The 23,959-nt window shown below is 38.9% G+C and overlaps 1 protein-coding gene across 1 annotated transcript in view; it reads right to left on the reverse strand.

Moving 5' to 3' along the window:
- FCHO2 (FCH domain only 2) overlaps positions 1–23,083 on the reverse strand; it is a 126,046-nt gene extending 102,963 nt beyond the window's left edge. Inside the window, exons 1-2 of the mRNA XM_027520554.1 lie at positions 22,889–23,083; positions 3,867–3,958 (exon numbers count right to left, since the gene is read on the reverse strand). Coding sequence (XP_027376355.1) covers positions 3,867–3,958; positions 22,889–22,921 — 125 coding nt within the window. The 5' untranslated portion in view covers positions 22,922–23,083. The remainder of the gene's footprint in view (positions 1–3,866; positions 3,959–22,888) is intronic.
- Between the last annotated feature and the right edge of the window lie 876 nt (positions 23,084–23,959).

Raw genomic sequence — 23,959 nt, forward strand, 5'->3', positions numbered from 1 at the left:
TCAACAGTAATAGATAAATACATTCAGTATATTTACATAATTTGATATTAAACAGTATTATAAGTAAATTCAACACAAATGAATCTCACAACAGTGCTGAATAACAGAAGTCAGAAAAAATACCTACTACAGAATTAATTCAAAGTTCAAAAAATAGGTATAACTTACTTCCTTTGACAGATAAAATTACCATATATTCATAAATGGAACACTACTCAATAGCAAAGAATAAATTAGTGACGCATGCAACAACATGGACCAATCTCAAAATAATTATACTGAGTGAAAGCACTGGACAACTAAGTATATCCTGCATGATTCCATTCAGATAAAATAATAGAAAATGCAAACTAACCTAAGTATCAAAAGCAAACTAGTATTAGCTTATGGATGGGGGTGGGGAGAGAAGGAAGGAATTACCAAGGAAAGATAAATAAGTTCACTATCTTGATTGTGGTGATGGTCATGAGTGTACGTATATGTCAAAATGTATCGAACTCTACGCTTTAAATATATGCACTATATTGTGTGTCAATTATACCTCAATAAAGCTGTAGGTAGGGAGGAAGGGAGAGAGGGAAGAAAGAAAGGAGCAAAGGAGAAAGGAAAGAGAAAGGAAGGAAGCATGGAGGAGGGCAGGAAAGAATTACAAGGGTATGACAGAAAGTAAGTCTGAATGATTAGCTTAAGAAGTTATTTAACCTTTCTGGGCCCCAGTTTTCTTAACTATAAAATAAGACTTAGGCGGGTTTCGACAGTTAAATGAGACGGCGTATGCAAATCCTGGGGCTTCCCAGGTGGCACTAGTGGTAAAGAACTCGCCTGCCAGTGCAGAAGATGTAAGAAAGGCAGGTTCAATCCCTGGGTCGGGAAGATCTCTGGAGGAGGGCATACTAACACACTCCAGTATTCTTGCTGGGAGAACCCCATGGACAGAGGAACCGGGCAGGCTTGCAAAGACACTATTAAGTACATAGGGTCGCAAAGAGTCAGACACAACTGAAGTGACTTAGCGCACATGCACACGCACACACACACACATGCAAATTTTTAGTGCACATCATATATTTGTGTGTATATCTTTTCTTATTTTCTTTCTCATTCACTCCTTCAAGAAATATGAGTATCCAATTGTTTCAGGCTCTCTGCTAGGCACTGGGATACAACAGAATATTGTATACTGTTTCCCTTATAGGAGAACATAGAAACAAATAACAAAAATAAGAAATTACAACATTTTATAAATACTACAAAGAGATATGTGATCTTGAGAGAGATTATAAAAGGTGATTTTGACCTAGTCAAAGAGATTAGGAAAGGCATTCCTGGAAAGGTGAGTATTAATACACTGCTGACCTCTAAGGTCAATACGTACAAATAAGGACTAAGCATGTATAAGTGAAATGAAGAGGAACTAAATCAAGAGGAACTAAAATGAAGGAACTAAATGAAGAGGAACTTGATGAAGGTGAAAGAGGAGAGTGAAGAAGTTGGCTTAAAACTCAACATTCAGAAAACTAAGATCATGGCATCCGGTCCCATCACTTCATGGGAAATAGATGGGGAAACAGTGGCTGACTTTATTTTTGTGGGCTCCAAAATCACTGCAGATGGTAACTGCAGCCATGAAATTAAAAGACTCTTACTCCTCGGAAGAAAAGTTATGACCAACCTAGACAGCATATTCAAAAGCAGAGACATTACTTTGCCAACAAAGGTCCGTCTAGTCAAGGCTATGGTTTTTCCAGTGGTCATATATAGATGTGAGAGTTGGACTGTGAAGAAAGCTGAGCGCCAAAGAATTGGTGCTTTTGAACTGTGGTGTTGGAGAAGACTCTTGAGAGTCCCTTGGACTGCAAGGAGATCCAACCAGTCCATTCTGAAGGAGATCAGCCCTGGGATTTCTCTGGAAGGAATGATGCTAAAGCTGAAACTCCAGTACTACTTTGGCCACCTCATGCGAAGGGTTGACTCATTGGAAAAGACTCTGATGCTGGGAGGGATTGGGGACAGGAGGAGAAGGGGACGACAGAGGATGAGACGGCTGGATGGCATCACTGACTCGATGGACGTTGAGTCTGAGTGAACTCCGGGAGTTGGTGATGGACAGGGAGGCCTGGCATGCTGCGATTCATGGGGTTGCAAAGAGTCGGACACGACTGAGCGACTGAACTGACTGACTGAACTGAACTGAAGCATGTATAAAACTTCGACTGATAAAAGCCTGTCAATAAAATAGCCAATGTTTCTAGAGAGGAAAAAGGAGTCTAAATAAACATAAGTCTGGTATGAGCTAAAGTTTGAAAGGCAATTTGGGGTCATACTACGTAGGCCTCTTAAGAGCAATGGGAAGCCTCTGAAGTGGTTTCAACAGAAGTTGAAACTCAACTTTGAAAGACTTCACTTTGAACTTTCAAACTGTAGTTCGAAAAAGAAACCTCCAATTGCAGTACAGAGAATAAACTGCAGGAGAATAATAATGAATGTAGACAGGACAGTTAGGCACTACTGCTACAGTCCAGGCAACAATAATGATAGCTTGGATCAGGACAGTGCTGTTAGAAATTCATTCTATCAAAAAATGTTTCCTGAGGGCCTACCAAGGGCCAAGCTCTACCCTAAGTGCAGGACGATGAATAAGAAAAAAAGGAGAAAAAAAAAACAAAAAGAAAACAAAACCCTGTTCTCGTGAGGTTTATATTCTAGTGGGGAGAGACAGGCTAAATAAGTAAAATATCACTCATATCAGGTGGCTATTAAGTGCTATGGAGAAAAATAAAGTAGCAGCGGTCAGATTCTGAACAAAGAAGGATGACCCAGGAGTCCTGGACTTCTTATAGTAACTGACACAAACAGGACTAAAATGCGTAATTACAACTGCCCTGTTGGTCGCAAGGTAGATAATTACAGTAGTGATGGGAGTGTTGGTTGAGAAGGAGGCTGGAGGAAGGGCCAGGGATGCAGAGTTCCACTGTCTTTCCTTTTACTCTTTCCAGTGATGCAAAGTGTGTCAGTAAGGGACAACTTTATCCACAGCACTTAGGGCTTATGGTCCCCCTTTCAACTGCAGCAGAAAGCTAGAAGTCAAAGAGGATTTGTCTAACGTTACCTAGTTCCTCAGTTCCTACAAGTTGATAAACTCCAAGAAGGCAGAAGCTGAATCCTTATTGCCACATTCCCCAACACACAGCAGATATGGGATATATATGGAAAGAATAAATGAATGGTATATTGTATCTAAAGGCAGCATATCCCTATATTAGCAAGGAAAACATTTTAAATGTGTTCACATAAAAATTACCAAGTGGGACCAGCCACAAAATAGCCTTAATCAAATTAAATTATGCTGATACTAATAGTTTTTAATTGACTATTATATTCTAAGAGTATTAAAGAAAAGTATGTTTTGTAAATTTGCACAATTAAAAACACATAATTAAGGATTTTTAAAAATAAAAGTCATAAAACTATAGCTAAATATCAAATTCAGAAAACTTAAGTCTTTTCAAGTTATTTTAGTATGTTTAATGACATACTTGTTTAAAGAAACAGTAATTATTACCCTACAAAATTCCTGTTTTATCACCTTGCTAGCATATTTAATAAAAAATATATACATAATATTCTCAAGCAGTGATCTGCAAACCAGATCAGTGCCACTGAGAGCCACGACTTAGGCCGCAGCGTACGGATGACAGAGAACCACTGCTTTAGAGTGTAAAGAGCATACTTTTTTAAGAGTAGTTGATTACTTTTTTTTTTTTGATTACTTTTATTCAAATCCAACTAAAATTTTTCTCAATTATTCATATTCTGAAATGTTTCTCAATAATGAATTATTAAATGACTTATTAAAAAATACATACCTTTCTCTTACAAAATCTGCTAGTTCTTTTGTCGATATCTGTCCATGTTTCATATTATGGTAAAGGACATCAAAGCCACTATTTTTTTCCCCCTAAAATTTAAAAAGATTTTTAGTTTAACAAAAGAAGAGATCAAAATTACTTAAGCATAATTAACATGCAATTCCAATGTTCAAATGAACTGTTTTCCTTAAGTTAAGCATTGCTCCTCACTGTATAATTTTAAACTGTATCAAAGGAATACTATAGGCTTTGTTAAAGTGTACATTGTATACACATATATACACAACATACATATACACACTCTATAATTACTATTAAGGATATATTAATGAAACACATTTGAAATTTAAAAAAATAAACACAGTGTAATTTAGGACTTTATTTTCTTGGGGTCCAAAATCACTGCAGATGGTGACTGCAGCCATGAAATTAAAAGAGGCTTGCTCCTTGGAAGAAAAGCTAGGACCAACCTAGACAGTATATTAAAAAGCAGAGATATTACTTTGCCGACAGAGGTCCGCATAGTCAAAGCAATGGTTTTTCCAGTAGTCATATATGGATGTGAGAGTTGGACCATAAAAAAGCCTGAGGGCTGAAGAACTGATGCTTTTGAACTGTGGTGTTGGAGAAGACTCTTGAGAGCCTCTTGGACTCAAACCAGTCAATCCTAAAGGAAATCAGTCCTGAAAATTGACTGGAGGACTGATGATGAAGCTGAAACTCCAGTACTTCTGCCACCTGATGCTGACTGATTAGAAAAGACCCAGATGCTTGGAAAGATTGAAGACAGGATGAGAAGGGGATGAGAGAGGATGAGATGGTTGGATGGCATCACCAACTCAATGGGTATGAGTTTGAGCAAGCTCCGGGAGTTGGTGATGGACAGGGAAGCCTGGCGTGCTGTAGTGCATGGGGTCACAAAGAGTCGGACACAACTGAGCAACAGAACTGAACTGAACTGAATTTAGGAAAGATAAACATGGACCATTACCAAATTTCATGTCAATCCCTTTACCTATATTGAGGTATTCCTGATTATTTAACTCAGAGTCTATACTTTAAAATAACTAAATCTTGATTTTTGAGTCAAAACAGCATTTACTAATCACATAAGCACTAAACACCACAGAACACTTTATAATCGCTAACGTAAGTGTTTCAGTAAATTTAACTTGAGATATCAGAAAGGAGGTAAAATCTTAATAAAAGAGCAGTAACAGACTACTGGCTGTGTGTTAAGTCGCTCAGTTGTGTCTGACTCTTTGCAACCCCATGAAAACAGAACCAGACTACTGTACAACCCTAGAAAATCTTAGAGCCATTTAATCCAATACAGATTTAAATTAGCAAGTAATAACAAAGAAAACATTAGAAACAGAAATTTTATGGGTGAAATGAAAGAGTATAAACTAAGTTCAAAAAAAAAAAAACAAACTAAGTTCAACAACTCTTTTTACAATCAGCAGTTTTAGTTTTTCTTTAGTGATTAAGTCCCTGGGTCGGGAAGATCTCCTGGAGAAGGAAATGGCAACCCACTCCAGTATTCTTGCCTGGAAAATCCCATGGAAGGAGGAGCCTGGTAGGCTACAGTCCACGTGGTTGCAAAGAATCGGACACGACTGAGCGACTTCACTTCACTTAGTGATAATAAAAAGAACTGAATGTATTTGTTGGAAATAGAAAGCAATGCCAAAAGCAAAAGTATTATGCAATCTGAGACTTAGTTTTCCACAGTTCAACAAAAACAGGAAACATATTATAGAAACTTCCGGCTATGTTCAAGTGATTCCTAATAAACCTGTCAGCTAGTATAGCAAGTAACCAGACTGTTACACATACAAAAAATTAAAATATATGTAATGAGATAATACAAATAGTATCCCTAGCATACTGAACATCCATTTCCATTTTATCAAGGATATAAAACTAGAGTCTCCTATAAATCTGCTGCTGCTGCTACTAAGTCACTTCAGTCGTGTCTGACTCTGTGCGAACCCATGGACTGCAGACTATCAGGCTCCTCCATCCATGGGATTTTCCAGGCAAGAGTACTGGAGTGGGGTGCCATTTCCTTCTCCAGTTCTCCTATAAATCTAAACACATCCATTTTTGCTTCTATAATTTTTCACGTTTAAAATAAACTATGATCTAACTTTAGTTCTTTACTTTCTCTGGGTTTTTCATGCAAATTTATTCCAGCCAAAATATTCTCTGAGGTAACCATTATCTCTAGTCTATAGCAAGCAAAAAAAAAACAACATGAAGATTAGTAAATAAAATTACAGACAAAATAATCAAGGACCTGAAATCTCCAAGGGATTTATTCCATTACTTGAATATACTGCAGAAACTACAAATAATTAAACTATCCAGCAACTCCCATAATATAGTCATGAACCCTGAAAGAAAAACAAATCTGAAATCTAAAATCATAAAATCCATAGTCTGGAGCTCTCAGTCCCCAAAATTCTTCCCTGACAACTACCAGTTTTCACTGGCACATAATTCTAAGTCAGGTTCCCAATGTGTGTTATGCATATTCATTATGCATATTCAAATTAGAAAGAAGCTGGTGCTATGCTGTGTTCAGTCGTGTCCAACACTTTGCAACCTATGGACTATCGACCACCAGACTCCTCTGTCCACAGGACTCTCCAGGCAAGAATACTGGAGTGGGTTGCCTTGCTCTCCTTCAGGGTATCTTCCCCACCCAGGAACTGAACCCATATCTCTGGTTTGTCTTGCATTGCAGGCAGGTTCTTTACCCACCGAGCCACCTGGGAAGCCCACTCACTCATTTGACATTCTAAATGTAAAAACGCCCGATTCTAGGCACTGTTTTCTTAATTTCACAAACCTGTTAATACAAATACTTAATGGATCATTAACTTTTCTTTGTTAAAACTAAGCAAAAATTGTAATACTTTCAAATGGCTCTATCTCCACACACACACACACACACACAGACACAAATATACATTATCTTAAAGAAAAATATTCAAAGGTAAGTACCAAAAAAGAACCCAAGCCTACTATTACCTTATCAAAACCGACTTTATAGTTTTTGATAAGAAACGACAGTGTATTAAGCATACACATATCTATATACAGGTGAAAAATACAGTGGGAGACAGAGCACTGGAGCTCATGTCTAGACACACGTGGCTTCAGTAACTTCACCTGAAAAAACATTTGGAAATTGTGGGGAGATGGGGAAGACTACTCTTGAAACTAGCAATCCTAACTCATAATTCTGTCACCATTTGAGATTAACCAGTTTTCTTAAAACTACAAGTACTTCCATGCAAGTTCTAATTCATCTTTTAATAGCTGCCAATGTTTTTATTCTAATTCAAAGACAAGTAAAATAACAGGAAGTATTTCTGAATTACATATCCATTTTATCATCTTAGACCTTGAAGTGGATATGTTCCTATCATTTCCTTTACATTCATTTTTCTTTTATATTGGGGTATAATTGATTACAATGCTGTGTTAGTTTCAGGTGTACAGCAAAGTGACTCGGTTACACATACACATATACACATTCTTTTTCAGGTTATTTTCCCATATAGGTTATTACAGAATACTGAATAAAGTTCCCAGTGCTATACAGTAGGCCCTTGTTGATTATTTTATATGCAGTAGTATGTACATGTTAATCCCAAACTCTTAATTTATCCCCATCGAGCACCGTTTCCCTTTGGTGACATGTTTTTTTTGACACACAAAAAAATTTATCTTAACGTATTCTGTTAACTCAAGCAAGCAGAGCTTGCTTTTTCTTAGCTAACTACAAATACACAAATGTACAAGCAAATAGACAACAGTTTTATCATCAAGTAGAATTATAACTAAAGGTGTTTTCTGGTCTTCAGTATTTCACTAAAACTGGACATTTTCATACCCTTTGTCCAGCAATTCCACAGTTAGAAATCTATACTGCAAAAACACACATACAAAGATAAATGAGGAAAAATATTCACCGCAGTTCTGTTTATAACTGCGAAAAAACAGAACAACTCAAAAACATTCATTAACATTACTGGTTAAACGACAGCATATCCTACAATGAAATATAGTGTTTTTTAATTGCATTAAAAACTTGCAGTCGAATTTTTAGTATTAATCTCTTAAATCTGCCCAGATATACGTAATATAAGTGAGGGAAAAAAAGCATGATGCAATTATTCATAAAAGCAAAAATAATCTAATGTTGGGAACAACCTAAATGTCTCAAATTGATGAATGGAGAGACAAAATGAGGGAGCATCACACAATGGAATACAAATCAGCAATAAAAAGTGACAAACACTGACACATAAGGCCTTATGGATTAACCTCATAAACACTTACTAAGTGAAAGCCAGACACAAGAGACTATATATTGTATGATTCCGTTTATACAAAATGTAAGAACAGGCAAATCTACAGAGTTGAGGGTAGAAAAGAGCATTAACTGTTAAGCGGGCATAATCTAATCTCTGGGAGGATAAACATGTTCTAAAATTGATAATGGCTGCACCATTCAGTAAAGTTACTAAAAATCAATGACTCGCACACTTATATTGGGTAGATTTTATGATATATAAAATATGCTCCAGTAAAACTTTTTTCTAAAAAGGTGTAAAACAGTACATGTAGAATTTGATTTTCACTGAAAAAATTAACAGGTTGCACACATGCACAGTCAGTCACTAAATCGTGTATGACTCTGCAACCCTCTGGACTGTAGCCTGCCAGACTCCTCTGTGCTTGGATTTCCCAGGCATGAATATTGCAGCGAGTTGCCATTTACTCTTCCAGGGAATCTTCCTGCCCCATGGATTGAACCCAGATCTCCTGCACTGGCAGGCGATTCTTTACTACTGAGCCATCCAGGAAACCCAAAAGGTTGCATATATGCATACAAAAAGAACGTATTAACAGCAAATTATTTCTGGAAACTGGAATAATGAGCATAGATTAACTTTCTAATAAACAAGTCAAGTCTTTAATACAGAAGCAGTAGAGTTAAAAGCTATGGTGATAAGCAGTTTGAAAATGCAATTTTCTCCCAGGTATGTTACAATTGTTGATATAAAATCTTGATTATCAACAGCCAGTTTTTTCCTTCTCCTCAAAGTTTTATTCTTTTTTAGTAACAATTTTATTGTGATATAATTCACATGATACAAAATTTTCAAAGTATACAATGCAAAAAATGTTAGTATATTTACAGAGTCCTAACACCACTACCGCACCACTACTGCAATCAATTTTAGAACACCAGAAAGAAATTCAAATCCAAACAGCTAAGTTTTTAAGAGAAGGTACTCATCAGTGACGAGCTTTATTTTCAATTGTTTTTTAACATTTATTTATAATTGGAGATAATTGCTTTATAATATTTTGTTGGTTTCCACCATATTATCCGCATGAATCAGCCATAGATACACATATGTCCCCTCCATCTTGACCCTTCCTCCACCTACCTCCCACCCCATCCCACCCCTCTAGGCTGTCAGAAAGCGGGTTTGAGCTCCGTCACACAGCAAATTCCCTCTGGCTGTCTGTTTTACATGTGGTAATGGATATGTTTCCATGCTACTTGTCAATCCATCCCACCTTCTCCTTCCTTCACTGTGTCTTTGTCATTAGTTCAATCAACACATAAGAAAATACCTATGTCCACAAAAACAAATCAGTACACTAATGTATATCAAATGCTTATAATGTTTGTAATTTTAGAGTAGCATTATTCATAATAATCAAAAGATGGAAACAACCCAAACGTCCATCAACTAACAAATGGATAAGCAATGTGATATACCCATGTGCTGGAATATGATTCAGCTACAAAAGAAATGAAATACTGATACATGCTATAATATTGATGAACCTTGAAAACATTATGCTAAGAGAAAGAAACCAGTCACAAAAGACTATACGATTCCACTTTATTTAAGGCCAGAAGAGAGAAACAGAAAGTAGATTAGTGTGTTTCTCGAGGTGGGGTGAGGATGAGACGGGGTTGATAAAAGGTACAGGATTTCTTTTTGAGGTAATTTAAATTTGACTGTGATGATGGTTTACAAATATCTGTGAACACTACCAAAACAATGAAACTGTGTATTTCAAATGAAAAACTATGGTACACAAAATATACTTCAATAAAGTTGTCTAAAAAACTAAATAACAAAGTGAAGTGAAAGAAGCTCAGTCGTGTCGGACTCTTTGTGACCCCATTGACTGTAGCCAGCCAGGCTCCTCTGTCCATGAAGTTCTCCAGGCAAGAATACTAGAGTGGGTACCCATTCCTTTCTCCAGATCTTCCCAATCCAGGAATCAAACCCCAGTCTCTCACATTGCAGGCAGATTCTTTATGACCTGAACCACCAGTGAAGCCCAACTAAATAACAGTTTATCAACATTATTGATAATCAATTCTAGCAGGGAAATTTTCAGTATTAACTGGCAAGAACAGCTACTAACACCATTGCTGATCCAAGAAGGACAATTACAATGAAGGCTCAGACTAAGAATCTTTTCTCTGCCAATCTCAATGTACATTGCAAAGAGGTAGCATTTTCATAGAAAGTCCCCCTGAAAGTGCCCAAGGTAAATAAAATTTTGTCATAATCCAATACAAACAGGTGTAAAAATCTTTTTAATAATTCCTAATATGAAGTGGGACAAAGTTTCATCATCCTTTAAAGACGGAAGTCCAGAATCATACAGATCCTTTCAGTTCAGTTCAGTCGCTCAGTCATGTCTAATTCTTTGCGATCCCATGGACTGCAGCATGCCAGGCCTCCCTGTCCATCACCAACTCCCGGAGTTTACCCAAAATCATGTCCACTGAGTTGGTGATGCCATCCAACCATCTCATCCTCTGTCGCCCTCTTCTCCTCCTGCCTTCAATCTTTCCCAGAATCAGGGTCTTTTCAAATGAGTCAGCTCTTCGCATCAGGTGGCCAAAGTATTGGAGTTTCAGCTTCAACATCAGTCCTTCCAATGAACACTCAGGACTGATCTCCTTTAGGATGGACTGGTTGGATCTGCTTGCAGTCCAAGGGACTCTCAAGAGTCTTCTCCAACACCACAGTTCAAAAGCATCAATTATTCAGCACTCAGCTTTCTTTATTGTCCAACTCTCACATCCATACATAACCACCGGAAAAACCATAGCTTTGACTAGATGGACCTTTGTTAGCAAAGTAATATCTCTGTTTTTTTTATGCTGTCTAGGTTGGTCATAACTTTCCTTCCAAGAAGTAAGAGTCTTTTAATTTCATGGCCGCAGTCACCATCTGCAGTGATTTTGGAGCCCCCAAAATAAAATCTGCCACTGTTTCCACGGTTTCCCCATCTATTTGCCATGAAGTGATGGGACCAGATGCCACGATCTTTTGTTTTCTAAATGTTGCGCTTTAAGCCAACTTTTTCACTCTCCTCTTTCACTTTCATCAAGAATCTCTTTAGTTCTTCACTTTCTGCCATGAGGCTGGTGTCATTTGCATATCTGAGGTTATTGATGTTTCTCCTGGCAATTTCGATCCCAGCTTGTGCTTCATCCAGCCCAGCATTTCTCATGATGTACTCTGCATATATAAGTTAAATAAGCAGGGTGACAATATACAGCCTTGACATACTCCTTTTCCTATTTGGAACCAGTCTGTTGTTCCATGTCCAGTTCTAACTGTTGCTTTTTGACCTGCATACAGATTTCTCAAGAGGCAGATCAGATGGTTTGGTATTCCCATCTCTTTCAGAATTTTCCAGTTTATCATGAGCCACATAGTCAAAGGCTTTGGCATAGTCAATAAAGCAGAAATAGATGTTTTTCTGGAACCTGCTTTTTTTTTTAACAGATCCTTTAAGAGAAGACCACCTATCATTTCTTCTAAATACGCTAATTGAAGTAAGATTCCTGAAATTAACAGTTTGATTTGTATCAGTGCAGATTCCTCCTCTGCATACATACAAAAACATGCTTCTTTTTAATATAAAAATGAGATAATTTATGCATATTGTTTTACATCTAAATCATCAATTTAAGTGAATTTAGCTGAAAAGATAACTAAATAAAAAGGCCACCAAGTCACTAAAAATGTTCAGATTTTTTTCTGGTCTAATATAGAGTCTTGGGGCTTCCCAGGTGGCTCAGTCGCTAAAGAATACGCCTGGAATGTAGAACTGGGTTTGATCCCTGGGTTAAGAAGATCGCCTGGAGAAGGGAATGCTAACCCACTCCAGTATTCTTGCCTGGAAAACCCATGGACAGAGGAGCCTGGTGGGCTATATAGTCCACAGGGTCGCAAAGAGTCGGACACGACTGAGTGACTAAGCATACAATATACAGTCTACAAGTGAGATAGCCTTGAAATTTCAAGTTAAAATCTTTAAGTCATCAAAGCTATTTTGGCAATTCAAAACATTCACTTTTCTGGCTGATCTCTTAACTATACACTTTTATTTTTTTAATAGTTACAAAATACAATCAAAATACAAAGTATTTCCATCTGAAGAAAAATGTGCACTGTATTAATGATGCTATGAAACTCCTATCTTAATGAAAGTAGAACTGTCTACATACCTGGGTTTTAGAGAGCTATGGAAAGTAATAATGAAAAAGCACAAAACTGTAAATCCTATAGATTTTAACTGGGCTTTGATACTTCTCCTTCAAAGAACTTTTAAGGGCAACCGTATATTAAACACTAAAATTAAAAACCCGGATATTCTTCACTTTGGGGAAGTCAAAGAACGAGAAAATAGGCAAAAGATTAAGAGTGCATGCTAGATAATCAGGCTATTCATTAAAAAGTTGATTTTACCTAGTTTCCTTTTTAATCAAACTTTTTTCTGGAAGGAGAACAGGATCAGGAGGCACCGTCACGTGGACAGCAATATCCTGCCTAAGTTCCCTCTCCACTCTAAACTGCTGCAGAAATGAATAAATATCATCATTTCCAACCTTTCTACATTCTCCCTTCACTCTAGCTCTTACTGACATTTAACAGGTAACCTAGGACAAATCACTGCAAAACATAACATTAATTTGTGTTTGATATCTCATTTTATTCTGTCTTCTCTGAAAAACATGATGAAACATTAAACTAATTCTGAAGATTTTTTTTTTTTTTTTTTGCTTTGAAGAATGGCCCCTCTAGTGAGGAATTTTCTAGATATTTTTGATAGGAATTCAACAAATATGCAATGATGGCCCTCCAGGGCCATTTCTTTTTTGCCTTGAAAACCACTACGAAAAAAAGAATACATGCACAGTTTTTCTACAGGTAAACAGGACTTCAACCACAAGTTAAAACCTCTACATATTAAAATTTTCACACAAGATCACTAAAACTATTATGCAGAGCTCTTGGCAAGATATTGTTAAAGCAGAAAACAGTGATTAAAATGTAGAATGAGTACTGCTCAGCAGTCAGAACAGTAGTTACTCAAACACATCTGTTGACTGGTTGAAAGAAACAAATCTTATTACTTAAAAAAAAAATCATTTTCTCACCCCTCAAATACTCCTCCCATATCTTTTAAATTACAACTCAGCTCTTCCAGTTAGTTAAATCCTTAAGCCATATAAAAAAATATTTTACAGATACAACAAAAACAGCAGAAGCAAATAGTTTTGAGCTAATTCTCTTACTGTTTTATATTTCAAATTTTCTGTAGTATTCTGTATATAAATTTGTTTTCATTACTTTCAAAATGAAAAATAAAACAATTTCAGCTTTTTCAAAAACTTCTCAATCTATGCTTGGAAAGACACACAAGGCTACCTTCTTAATCTGGCATTTCATTCACATTGATTGGTGATTTAAATCACCAATCCTCGTAATTCATGAATGGAAAAAAACAAAAACTGAAAGTAACCTAAATGTCCAAAAGGAGAATGCTAAAAATTACATCTTATCTGTTCCATGAAACCTATACTGAAAATATTTTCAAAGAATACTTAATCACGAGAAAAGTGCTTTGATGTTAGTATCATTTGAAGCTATCAAGATACAGAAGTATATAGAACTCGCTAAGAATTTTGTATTTCCAAAGAAAATCTTGGAACAAAAGGCTATAGGTAATTTTTACTTTGTTATGTCTTTTAACTATCATATAATAAGCTATAAACAAAAAGGAAAACACACACACCCCCCCAAAAAAAAGGAAAAACATCTTCACTGACTGTCTGTTGTTATTCAGTCACTCAGTCATGTCCTGCTCTTTGCAACCCCATAGACTGCAGCATGCCAGGCTTCCCTGTCCTTCACTATCTCCCAGAGTTTGCTCAAACTCACGTCCATTGAGTTGGTGATGCCATCCAACCATCTCGTCCTCTGTCGTCCCCTTTTCCTCCTGCCTTCAATCCTTCCCAGCATCAAGGTCTTTTTCCAATGAGTCAGTTCTTTACATCAGGGGGGCCAAGTATTGGAGCTTCAGCTTCAGTATCAGTCCTTCCAGCAAATATTTAGGGTTGATTACCTTTAGGATTGACTGGTTTGATCTCCTTGCAGTCCAAGGGACTCTCAAGAGTCTTTTCCAACACCACAGTTCGAAGGCATCAATTTTCCGGCACTCAGTCTTTTTTACTGTCCAGCTCTCACATATGTACATGACTACTGGAAAAACCATAGCTTTGACTATATGGACATGTGTAGGCAAAGTAATGTGTCTGCTTTTTAATATGCTGTTTAGGTTTGTCATAGCTTTCCTTCCAAGGAGCAAGTGTCTTTTCATTTCATGGCTGCAGTCACCGTCCACAGTGATTTTGAAGCCCAGGAAAATAAGTCTCTCACTGTTTCCATTGTTTCCCCATCTATCTGTCATGAAGTGATGGGACCAAATGCCACAATGTTAGTTTTTTTAATGTTGAGTGTTAAGCCAGCTTTTTCACTCTCCTCTTTCACCTTCATCAAGAGGCTCTTTATTCCTCTTCACTTTCTGCCATAAGGGTGGTGTCAATTGCATACCTGAGGTTACTGATATTTCTCCCAGTAATCCTGACTCCTGCTTGTGCTACATCCAGCCCAGCATTTTGCGTGATGTCCTCTGCATATAAGTTAAATAAGCAGGGTGACAATATACAGCCTTGATGTAATCCTTTCTCAATTTGGAACCAGTATGTTGTTCCATGTCCGGTTCTAACTACTGCTTCTTGACCTGCATATAATTTTCACAGGAGGTATTGGTGGTCTGGTATTCCCATCTCTTCAAGAATTTTCCACAGTTTGGTGTGATCCACACAGTCAAAGGCTTTAAGAGTAGTCAATGAAGCAGATGTTTTTCTGGAATGCTCTTGCTTTTCTATGATCCAAGGGATGTTGGCAACTTGATCTCTGGTTCCTCTTGTTTTTCTAAATCTAGCTTGAACATCTGGAAGGTCTCAGTTAACATACTGCTGAAGCCTAGCTTAAAGGATTTTGAGCATTACTTCGCTAGCATGTGAAGTGAGTGCAATTGTGCATTCGTTTGAACATTCTTTGGCATTGTCCTTCTTTGGGACTGGAATGAAAACTGACATTTTCCAGTCCTGTGGCCACTGCTGAGTTTTCCAAATTTTCTGGCGTATTGAGTGCAGCACTATCACAGCATCTCATCACCTCCACTAGCTTTGTTTGTAGTGACGCTTGCCAAGGCCCACTTGACTTCACACTCCAGGATGTCTGGCTCTAGGTGAGTGATCACAGCATTGTGGTTCTCTGCGTGGATCATTAAGATTCAGTGTATTCGTGCCACCTCTTCTAAATGTCTTCTGCTTTTGTTAGGTTCATATCCTTTCTGTACTTTACTGTGCCTATCTTTGCATGAAATGTTCCCTTGGTATCTCTAATTTTCTCGAAGAGATCTTTAGTCTTTCCCATTCTACTGTTTTCCTCTATTTCTTTGCATAGTTCACTTGGGCTTTTTTATCTCTCTTTGCTATTCTCTGGAACTCTGCATTCAGATGGACGCATCTTTCCCTTTTCTCTTTTGCCTTTCACTTCTCTTCTTTTCTCAGCTATTTGTAAGGCCTCCTCAGACAACCATTTTGCCTTTTTGCATTTCTTTTTCTTGGGGATGATTTTGATCACTGCCTCCTGTAAAATGTTACAAACCTCTGTCCACAGTTCTTCAAGCACTCTATCAGACCTAATCTCTTGAATCTATTTGTTACTTCCCCTGTATACTCATAAGGGATTTGATTTAGGTCATACCTGAATGGTCTAGTGGTTTTCCCTATATTCATCACTTTAAGTCTGAATTTTGCAATACGGGAGTTCATGATATGAGCCAGTCACTGGCTATTAAGCAACTAGTAGCTAACACTTCTTATCTAAGGTTGCAGCAGCCACTAATTTGCATTACTTGTATTGTACCTTCCTATTTTTTCCCTCAAGTCAAGCAAACATGCTTGTCATATTTTCCATACATTTTACTCCTGCTATTCCATCACGGAGCATGTGTGATGGAAATGATGGAATTCTGTGCCTCAATTTCATCACACCGTTCACTAATCACTTCTCAATTTAATCCTCTCTGCCTCTGGCCACTGCAGCCATGTTCTCTAGCCTCTTTACCAGTAGATACACAGAGGAACCCTGAACAACTTAGGTTTGAACTGTGCAGGACCACTTACATGTTTCAACAGTAACTACTACAGTACTACTACACGATCAGGGGCTTGTTAAATCCAAGGACTCAGAGTCCCACCATAGAGAACCGTGGATAGGAAGCATCAACAATGCAGAGGTCAGCGCTCCTAAACCTCATATTGCTCAAGGGTCAACTGTAATTATAGGTCTCCATTACTGCCTGGCTTTTGTTTTTCCTCACATCTGACCAATTTTTGCTTATCCCTATGCGCTAGATTTCTACTAAAATTCTTCCAATTCAAATATCTTAATTTTTCCACACTAGATAAATGTAAAGATAAGTCCTAATTCCCCTTTCTGCATAATTTTCCTTGCATTGTATTCCTAGAAAGACTTCACAGTGTGCTTCTGTTAAATTGTTCCACAATTATAAAATCAGGATGGATAATCTGAGAAGATACCCTCTGACTCAAAAAATTACTTGCTCTCCTCCCAAAACATACGTGTGTGTGTGTGTGTGTGTGTGTGTGTATTTCCAAGGGCTTCGCAGGGGGCTCAGTGGTAAAGAATCCGCCTGCCAATGTAGGAGATGAGGAGATGCGGGTTCCATCCCCAGGTTGGGAAGATCCCCTGGGGAAGGAAATGGCAATCCACTCCAGTATTCTTGCCTGGGAAATCCCATGGACAGAGGAGCCTGGTGGGCTAAAGCCCATGGGGCCACAAAAGAGTTGGACAGACGACTTAGGGACTAAACAACAATGTATTTCCAAAGGGCTTATGCTAATCAAACTGCAGGACGCCACAAGGCACACCGCTCTGCCATGCCTTTGTCCAAACAATTTCAGTAGTTCTCAAAGGAGTCCAACAATTAAGATTCAGTCTGTAGGGCTGGAAAAGAACCCAGACAGCAGATTTTTATCACTCTGTACCAATTCTCTAAAATCCTTCCCCTAAATTGAACTAAATCAGTAACAATTTCTTAGTAAATGCAGACTATATTTCTTAGCAAATTTAGTAAAAAGAGACTAAACCAGTAACAATTTCTCAACTTCAACAATAAAGGCAAAAACAAAAAATAAACCAGCCTTCCACTCCACCTCCCTCCCAGAAAAAAACCTAAGGGACTGACAAAGAATTCAGTTTCATCTAAAATAATTATATAATATCTACCTGACAAGTCTACTTGAACCAAGATAGATGAACCTGTAGTTTGAATTTTCATAGCCTGTTGCAGTTGAAAATAGTTTGGGCATAGATAACTGGCTAACATATAATGACACATTTTAACATATACGCTATTTGCTTGTATATACATATGTTACCTCTGGAAAGCTACATAAGAAATTGGTAACAGTGAATTGCCTTTTGGGAGATCTTGGTGGGTGGATAAAATGAGGGAGATCTTATACTACATTCCCTTTTGCACCTGCTAAATACTAAAACATGCAAATATGTTAATTAACATATATATGCAAATATACAAACGTACATCCTTTAAACATTTCTGTATATCATCTGATGGGATCAGATCCAACTACAATATTTGTAAATTTCAAGTAACAGTCTATATTCTGCGTTTCTATGGTCAACTAATTTTCTAAAAATGTGTATTTTAAATCTTTCATATGGATAAATAACCCCAAAGAATGCGTACTAATTTTCTAAAAATATGTATTTCAAATTTTTCATAAGGATAAATAACCCCAAAGAACGTGTACTAAATTTAGATTAAATAACCAAGCAAAAACATAATAATAGTTTGCATTCCATAGTCCTATTAATAGCAACTCCAGATTTTTTTTTTTTTTTAATTTTAATCCTCCCAGTTTATCCATGTAATGACAGATCAAATTTGGGCTATACAGCATTCTATGCCTTTTACAGGGGGGACCGGGGCATTATGTAGATTTTGGTATTGGTCCCGGAAACAATCCCCCAAGGATAACCAGAGAGCACTGTATAACCAGGTGCTCTGAATTTATTTAAAAGTAAAGCACTCCAATACCAGTGAAATCAGCAGATAAATGACTTGAGACTTCTTAACTAGTTAAGCACTAAAGGAAAAGAAAACAAAAGGAAGAAAACTTCAGAACAGGGACTTCCCTGGTGGTCTAGTGGCTAAGACTTCGAGCTCCCAGTGCAGCAGCCTGGGCTTCGATCCCTGGTCAGGGAACTAGAGCGCACATGTCACAAGTAAAGACCCCACGTGCCACAGCTAAGACCTGCTGCAGCCAAAAGAAAGATTCAGAACAAAAATATCTAAGATAATTGTTATTCATTCATTCTTGATATGCTGAATGGAGATCTTTGAAAAAAGTTACCTAAGTAAAAATGTCATTTTATTACAATGTAATGTATGCTAAAAAATACTTGCTGTCTTTGGGAGAATGCTTTATATCTTATATAGATCGGGATCACTATGTAAAATGAGACCTATTTAAATCATGTTATATTGTACTTGTTTTTTTCCCTTATTAGGTTGGCCGCCGTCTATGGGGTCGCACAGAGTCGGACATGACTGAAGCGACTTAGCAGCAGCAGCAGCTACCTCTTAAAAATAAAAAACCTTTTAACTCCTGAATTAAAATAATTTGGGCTTTATAAAAAATATAAATCACCATTTTAATCACTATAATGTAAAGTGGACATCTATAATCTCAAGAGTACTAAAAACTAGTACTGCACTCTGAGAAAGAAGCAGCATTTGGAGACACTTCTTTACTGTGATATTTGTCAGTAACTTTTTTAAAAAAGTTAAATAATCTTTTGAAGGGCTAACAACTGCTTTTATATACTAAAAGTAACTGTGGATATGTTATCAAATTATTCTTGCCATCTAATTTTAATAGAAAAACATTTTCTACTTGATTATCTTTGCAGCACTATACTCTGTGGCAAAAACTGACTTATCAGCAACCAAACACCTGTTGCGTAGGAAGTTTTGTATATATTTTTCTCTTCAAAGGTTAGTATTAAATAAAGGAATATGTAACATAGCATATAGTTTTAGTTAAGAAAAAAACTATAAAGAAAAAGGCAGGATGTATTGCTTTCAAATGAACTTGAAGAGAGTTTGAATGATTCAAATTTTCCTCTAACAAAATGCCACAACAAAAAGATATGTCTTTTTATATGTAGGGAAAAAAACAATTAATAGCCTGTTTGGTTAGAAACCTAAAGCTTTAAAGTTTCCCATTACCTCACTTTGACAAGTTTTATTTTGTTTTGACAGTGCCACTTTAAACATTAGGGGAGAAACGTGAAATTGAATAGAGAAATAAATTCCCTACTTTAAGAAATTATTTTATAATGATTCTGAAATATGCAAATTTTTAAGTTGTCTAAATAGACAGCTAAGAATTTTGAGAAGTTATTTAGTTCTCAGGGTTTTCCAGTTCATTTATCATTCTTTGGAGCTTTTTAAGAGCCAATTTAGCACGTTCAGCCACAACCAGGCTTGGAGGTAAAATCAAATGCAGTCTATTTTAAGAATATGTGCACAATATTGGAAGTGAAAACAAACACTAAACATACACTAAAACATAGACTGGAGATTCCCTCTAGATTTCAGATACCCAAATTTATCCCCACGCCTCGACGAAGAGGGAAAACAAGGGGCACACAAAAATCTGCACAAAAATGTTCACAAAACATTATTCATAAGATAGCCAAACACATCCCCAAAAGGCTATGTTCAAAATCATGGACAAAAAACAAAACGTAACTTTTAAATGTTAATGTGCAGTTATCAAACTTCAAAAACACAATTATGCATCAAAAAAAAAAAAAACAAAAACACCTCTAAGAACGTCAAATTTCAGACAATCCTTACAGAAGTTTCACAAACTGTCCACGTAAAAACTGAAGTCTAAAATCAATAGGCTGTATCTAAAATCAGTAGGCTATATCGAAAATCAAGGGACCCAGAAGAGCCAAAATAATGTTGAAAAAGAAAAATGAAGTTGGAGCACTCGCACTTCCACATTTCAAACTTACTAGAAAGCGACAGTAATCAAAACAGTGTGGTACTAACCTAAGGATAGAGACACCAATGAAAATCCAGAAATAAAACTCATGTATCTATTGCTAATTGATTTTTGACAAGAGTGCCAAACCTATCCAATGGAAAAAGAAGAGTCTTTTAAATAATGCTGGGACAACTAAACCCACATGCAAAGAATAAAGGTGTACCTCTTCCCAGAGCTGCACACAAAGACTAACTTCAAATGGATCACAGGCCTATGTGTAAGAACTGAAACATCATATAAAACCCACAGAAATAACACAGAAGTAGACCTCTGTGATCCTGGATTAGGAAAGACGTCTCAGATATGACAACCAAAGCATAACAGATAACAGAAAAATTAGACAAATCCGACTTCATCAAAATTAAAAACTTACATGCTTCAAAGGACACTATCAAGAGAGTGAAAAAGACAACCCCAACAATGGGAAATAATACTTACAAAATCATGTTATCTGCAAACCAAAACTACAATGAGATATTACTTCACACCCATCCACTACAATAAAAGACAGATAACAACCAGTGTAGTCCAGCATGTGAAAAAACTGGAACCCTCAGACATTGTTAGTGGGATTGTAAAATGGTGCAACTATTTTGGAAAATGTTTGGCTGTTCCTCAAAATGTTCAACACAGAGTTACCATATGACCCAGCAATTCGACTCCCAAATGAAATGAAGACATGTGCCCACATAAACACTTGTACAAAAATGTTCACAGCAGCATTATTCATAACAGCCAAAAAGCACAACCAAACAAATCTCTAACACTGATGAATGGCTAAATACGATACACACACACACACACACACACACCCACGAACACTGACCATTAAATAGAATTAACTACTGTTGCATGCTACAGCCTGGGTGAATCCTGGAAACATGTTAATGAAAGAAGTTAGTCATAAAGGACCACGTGTATGAACCCATTTATATTATTATGCCCAGCGTAGACAAATCTACATGGTAAGGAAAGATGACTACAAATCTACATGGTAAGGTAAGATGACTGCTAATAAACACTGGCATCCTTCCTTAGATGAAGAAATTATTCTAAAAGCATGGTTGACGTCTGCACAACTCTATGAACATATGAAAAACCTTGAATTGTTCATTTAAATGGGTTGTATGGCAGGTGAATTACACCTCAATAAAGCGTTGTTGACGTCTGCACAGCTCTATGAATATACGAAAAATCCTTGAATTGTTAAATGAGTTGTATGGTGGGTGAGCTGTACCTCAATAAAGCTATTTAAAAAAAAACAAAGCTGACGTCTAGGATTTGTGTCGCTTGTGGAAAACAAGGAACATTCAAGACAAATAATTATGAACTGATTTGATTACTAAGCAAACCTGTGGGTGAAACAATTAGAAACTAAGAATTTAAGACATTCCTTATTCACTTTATGCGTACCACTTTAAATATTTCTACATCTTAACTAAAATAGAATTGTACCTCTTGCAACTGTCAAGCCATAAAATGGGATTCCTGAGACACCTAAGTACACACACATGTTCCTCTCCTGTACACGGCGGAACTCTACTCCCCAATACAACAAACAGTAACTGCAGAAAAACACTCCACTGGGAGACTGGGAAGTCACTCTCAGCACCAATACAACAAACAGTAACTGCAGAAAAACACTCCACTGGGAGACTGGGAAGTCACTCTCAGCGAACCACCTAAAACCAATACTGAATTTAGAAGAGAGGTGTGGAAAGAATGAGGAAGGCGAAGGAGCCCAGGGAACAAGGGGAAGTATGGGTGCATTCAAGCTCAAGGAATCCAGTTACACTAAATTCAACTTTTGTACGCTTTGTGAACAGGCCCAGAGGCAAAGTCCTGGGCGCAGACCAACGAGTCGAGCTGCGAGGCCGAGAGGAAATGCTGATCCAGCCCAAGTCCGCATGGGAATTCGTGGGGAAATGGTGGGGGGCCGAAGGGCTAAGATGGGGGCCTGCGGGGCGGGAAGGAGGCGAGCCTCCCCGCCCGGCTCCGGGCCGCACTCGCCGGCAGCGCGCAGCCGGGGTGGCCGCGCTGCGGGCCCGTCGTCCGCGTCCGAACCGCGCAGCGCGCCCGGCGCCGGGAGTCTCCGGCGGGGCCGGCTCCCGTCTCCCGCCCCATCCGGCGCTTTGTCCCCGCACGGGCGGCGGGCGGCCCCTCGGCGTCCCCGCCGCGGGCTGAGGGGCCGCGCTGACAGCCCCCGCCCCCCGCCGGGGCGGCGAGCCCGCGAGTCGGCGCGGCCGACGACCCGTCGTCACTCGACGGGCTTCGTCCAGGCGGGACGCAGCAGGCGGAGGTCCGAGGACGCCGGCCCTGCCCGCGGAGCCGCCGCCACCGCCCGAAGCGCACGCAGGCCGAGGTCAGGCGGAGAAACTCTCGGCCTCCGAAACCCACACCATGTCCAACATCCTTCTCTTACCCAGAAATTCTCAACGAAATGCGCCATGACCATCGTGCCGCTGCCGACGCCGCGCCGGGTTCCGTGTCCGCGCCCTCCCGCCGCTCCGTAAACACGGGCCCGGCCCCCACGGCGCCCCCGCCTTTCGCTGCAGCCGCCGCCTTCTTCCCGGAGACCTGCCCGCACCCTCCAGGGCGCATGCGCCACCTAGCGGCTGCCGCCGCGGGGCGAGCCTTCAAACGCCCAGGCTGGGTTGCGCATGCGCCCTAGGCCCCATTCCCGGGCTTTTCGTCTTCCTCTCTGCCCAGCGCTGGCGCGTCGGAGAATGAGTATTCTTTTTGGAATGGTGGCGAACCCGGCCCCGGAGCATCACCCGGGAGACTGCCCGCCCCCTTCGCTGTGCGATGGGTACCGGCATAGGGACGGAGCGAAGAGAAGGGTCGGCCAGAAACAGTGGAACCCACCGCCAGGCTGCCTTCTCTCTCCCTCCTCAGAAGACTCGCTTCCTGAGCTTTCGAGGATCTCGGAGAGGGACCCAAGTTGGGGCCAACTGGGACGGGGGAAACTTGGCTTCTGGCCAACCGGAGGAGACTCTGAGAAATGGTCAACAGGGTGCCTTTCCTTGATAGGGAATTAAGAACCAAAACAAAACTTTCCGAGGCCGGAAAAGGAGGAAACGCCCTGGAGCCAGAGAGCTGCCCGAGACCCAGGAACCCAGTCCGAGGCCGCTGACCTCCAGCACGCCCGGAGCAAACCGGCCGGGACTGCCGACTGCAAGAACGTGACCCGAAGCCGACGATTTTTCCTAACTCAGCCAGTTTTGTCTCTTTTATTTTTTTCTTGCAGCACTTGTTCACATAAGTCCATGGTTCGCTCAGCAACTTGTACGTTTTGGAAAAAGAAACAAGTTCAAACACGCCTCGGCATTTAACACAGACACCACATCTCCTTCCCACGCCGTGCTTTCCAGAGGGTAAGGGGAAAAAAATTAAACCAGGTCAGTTAGGTCCAAAATATGCAGTTGTTGAAGCCAAGCCGGACAAACAGATTTAGTGTAACTTTAACTGTACATTCATGGCACACCTCTTCAGA

The sequence above is a fragment of the Bos indicus x Bos taurus genome, chromosome 20 (genome assembly GCF_003369695.1).
Source record: "Bos indicus x Bos taurus breed Angus x Brahman F1 hybrid chromosome 20, Bos_hybrid_MaternalHap_v2.0, whole genome shotgun sequence".
Classification (NCBI taxonomy): domain Eukaryota; kingdom Metazoa; phylum Chordata; class Mammalia; order Artiodactyla; family Bovidae; genus Bos; species Bos indicus x Bos taurus.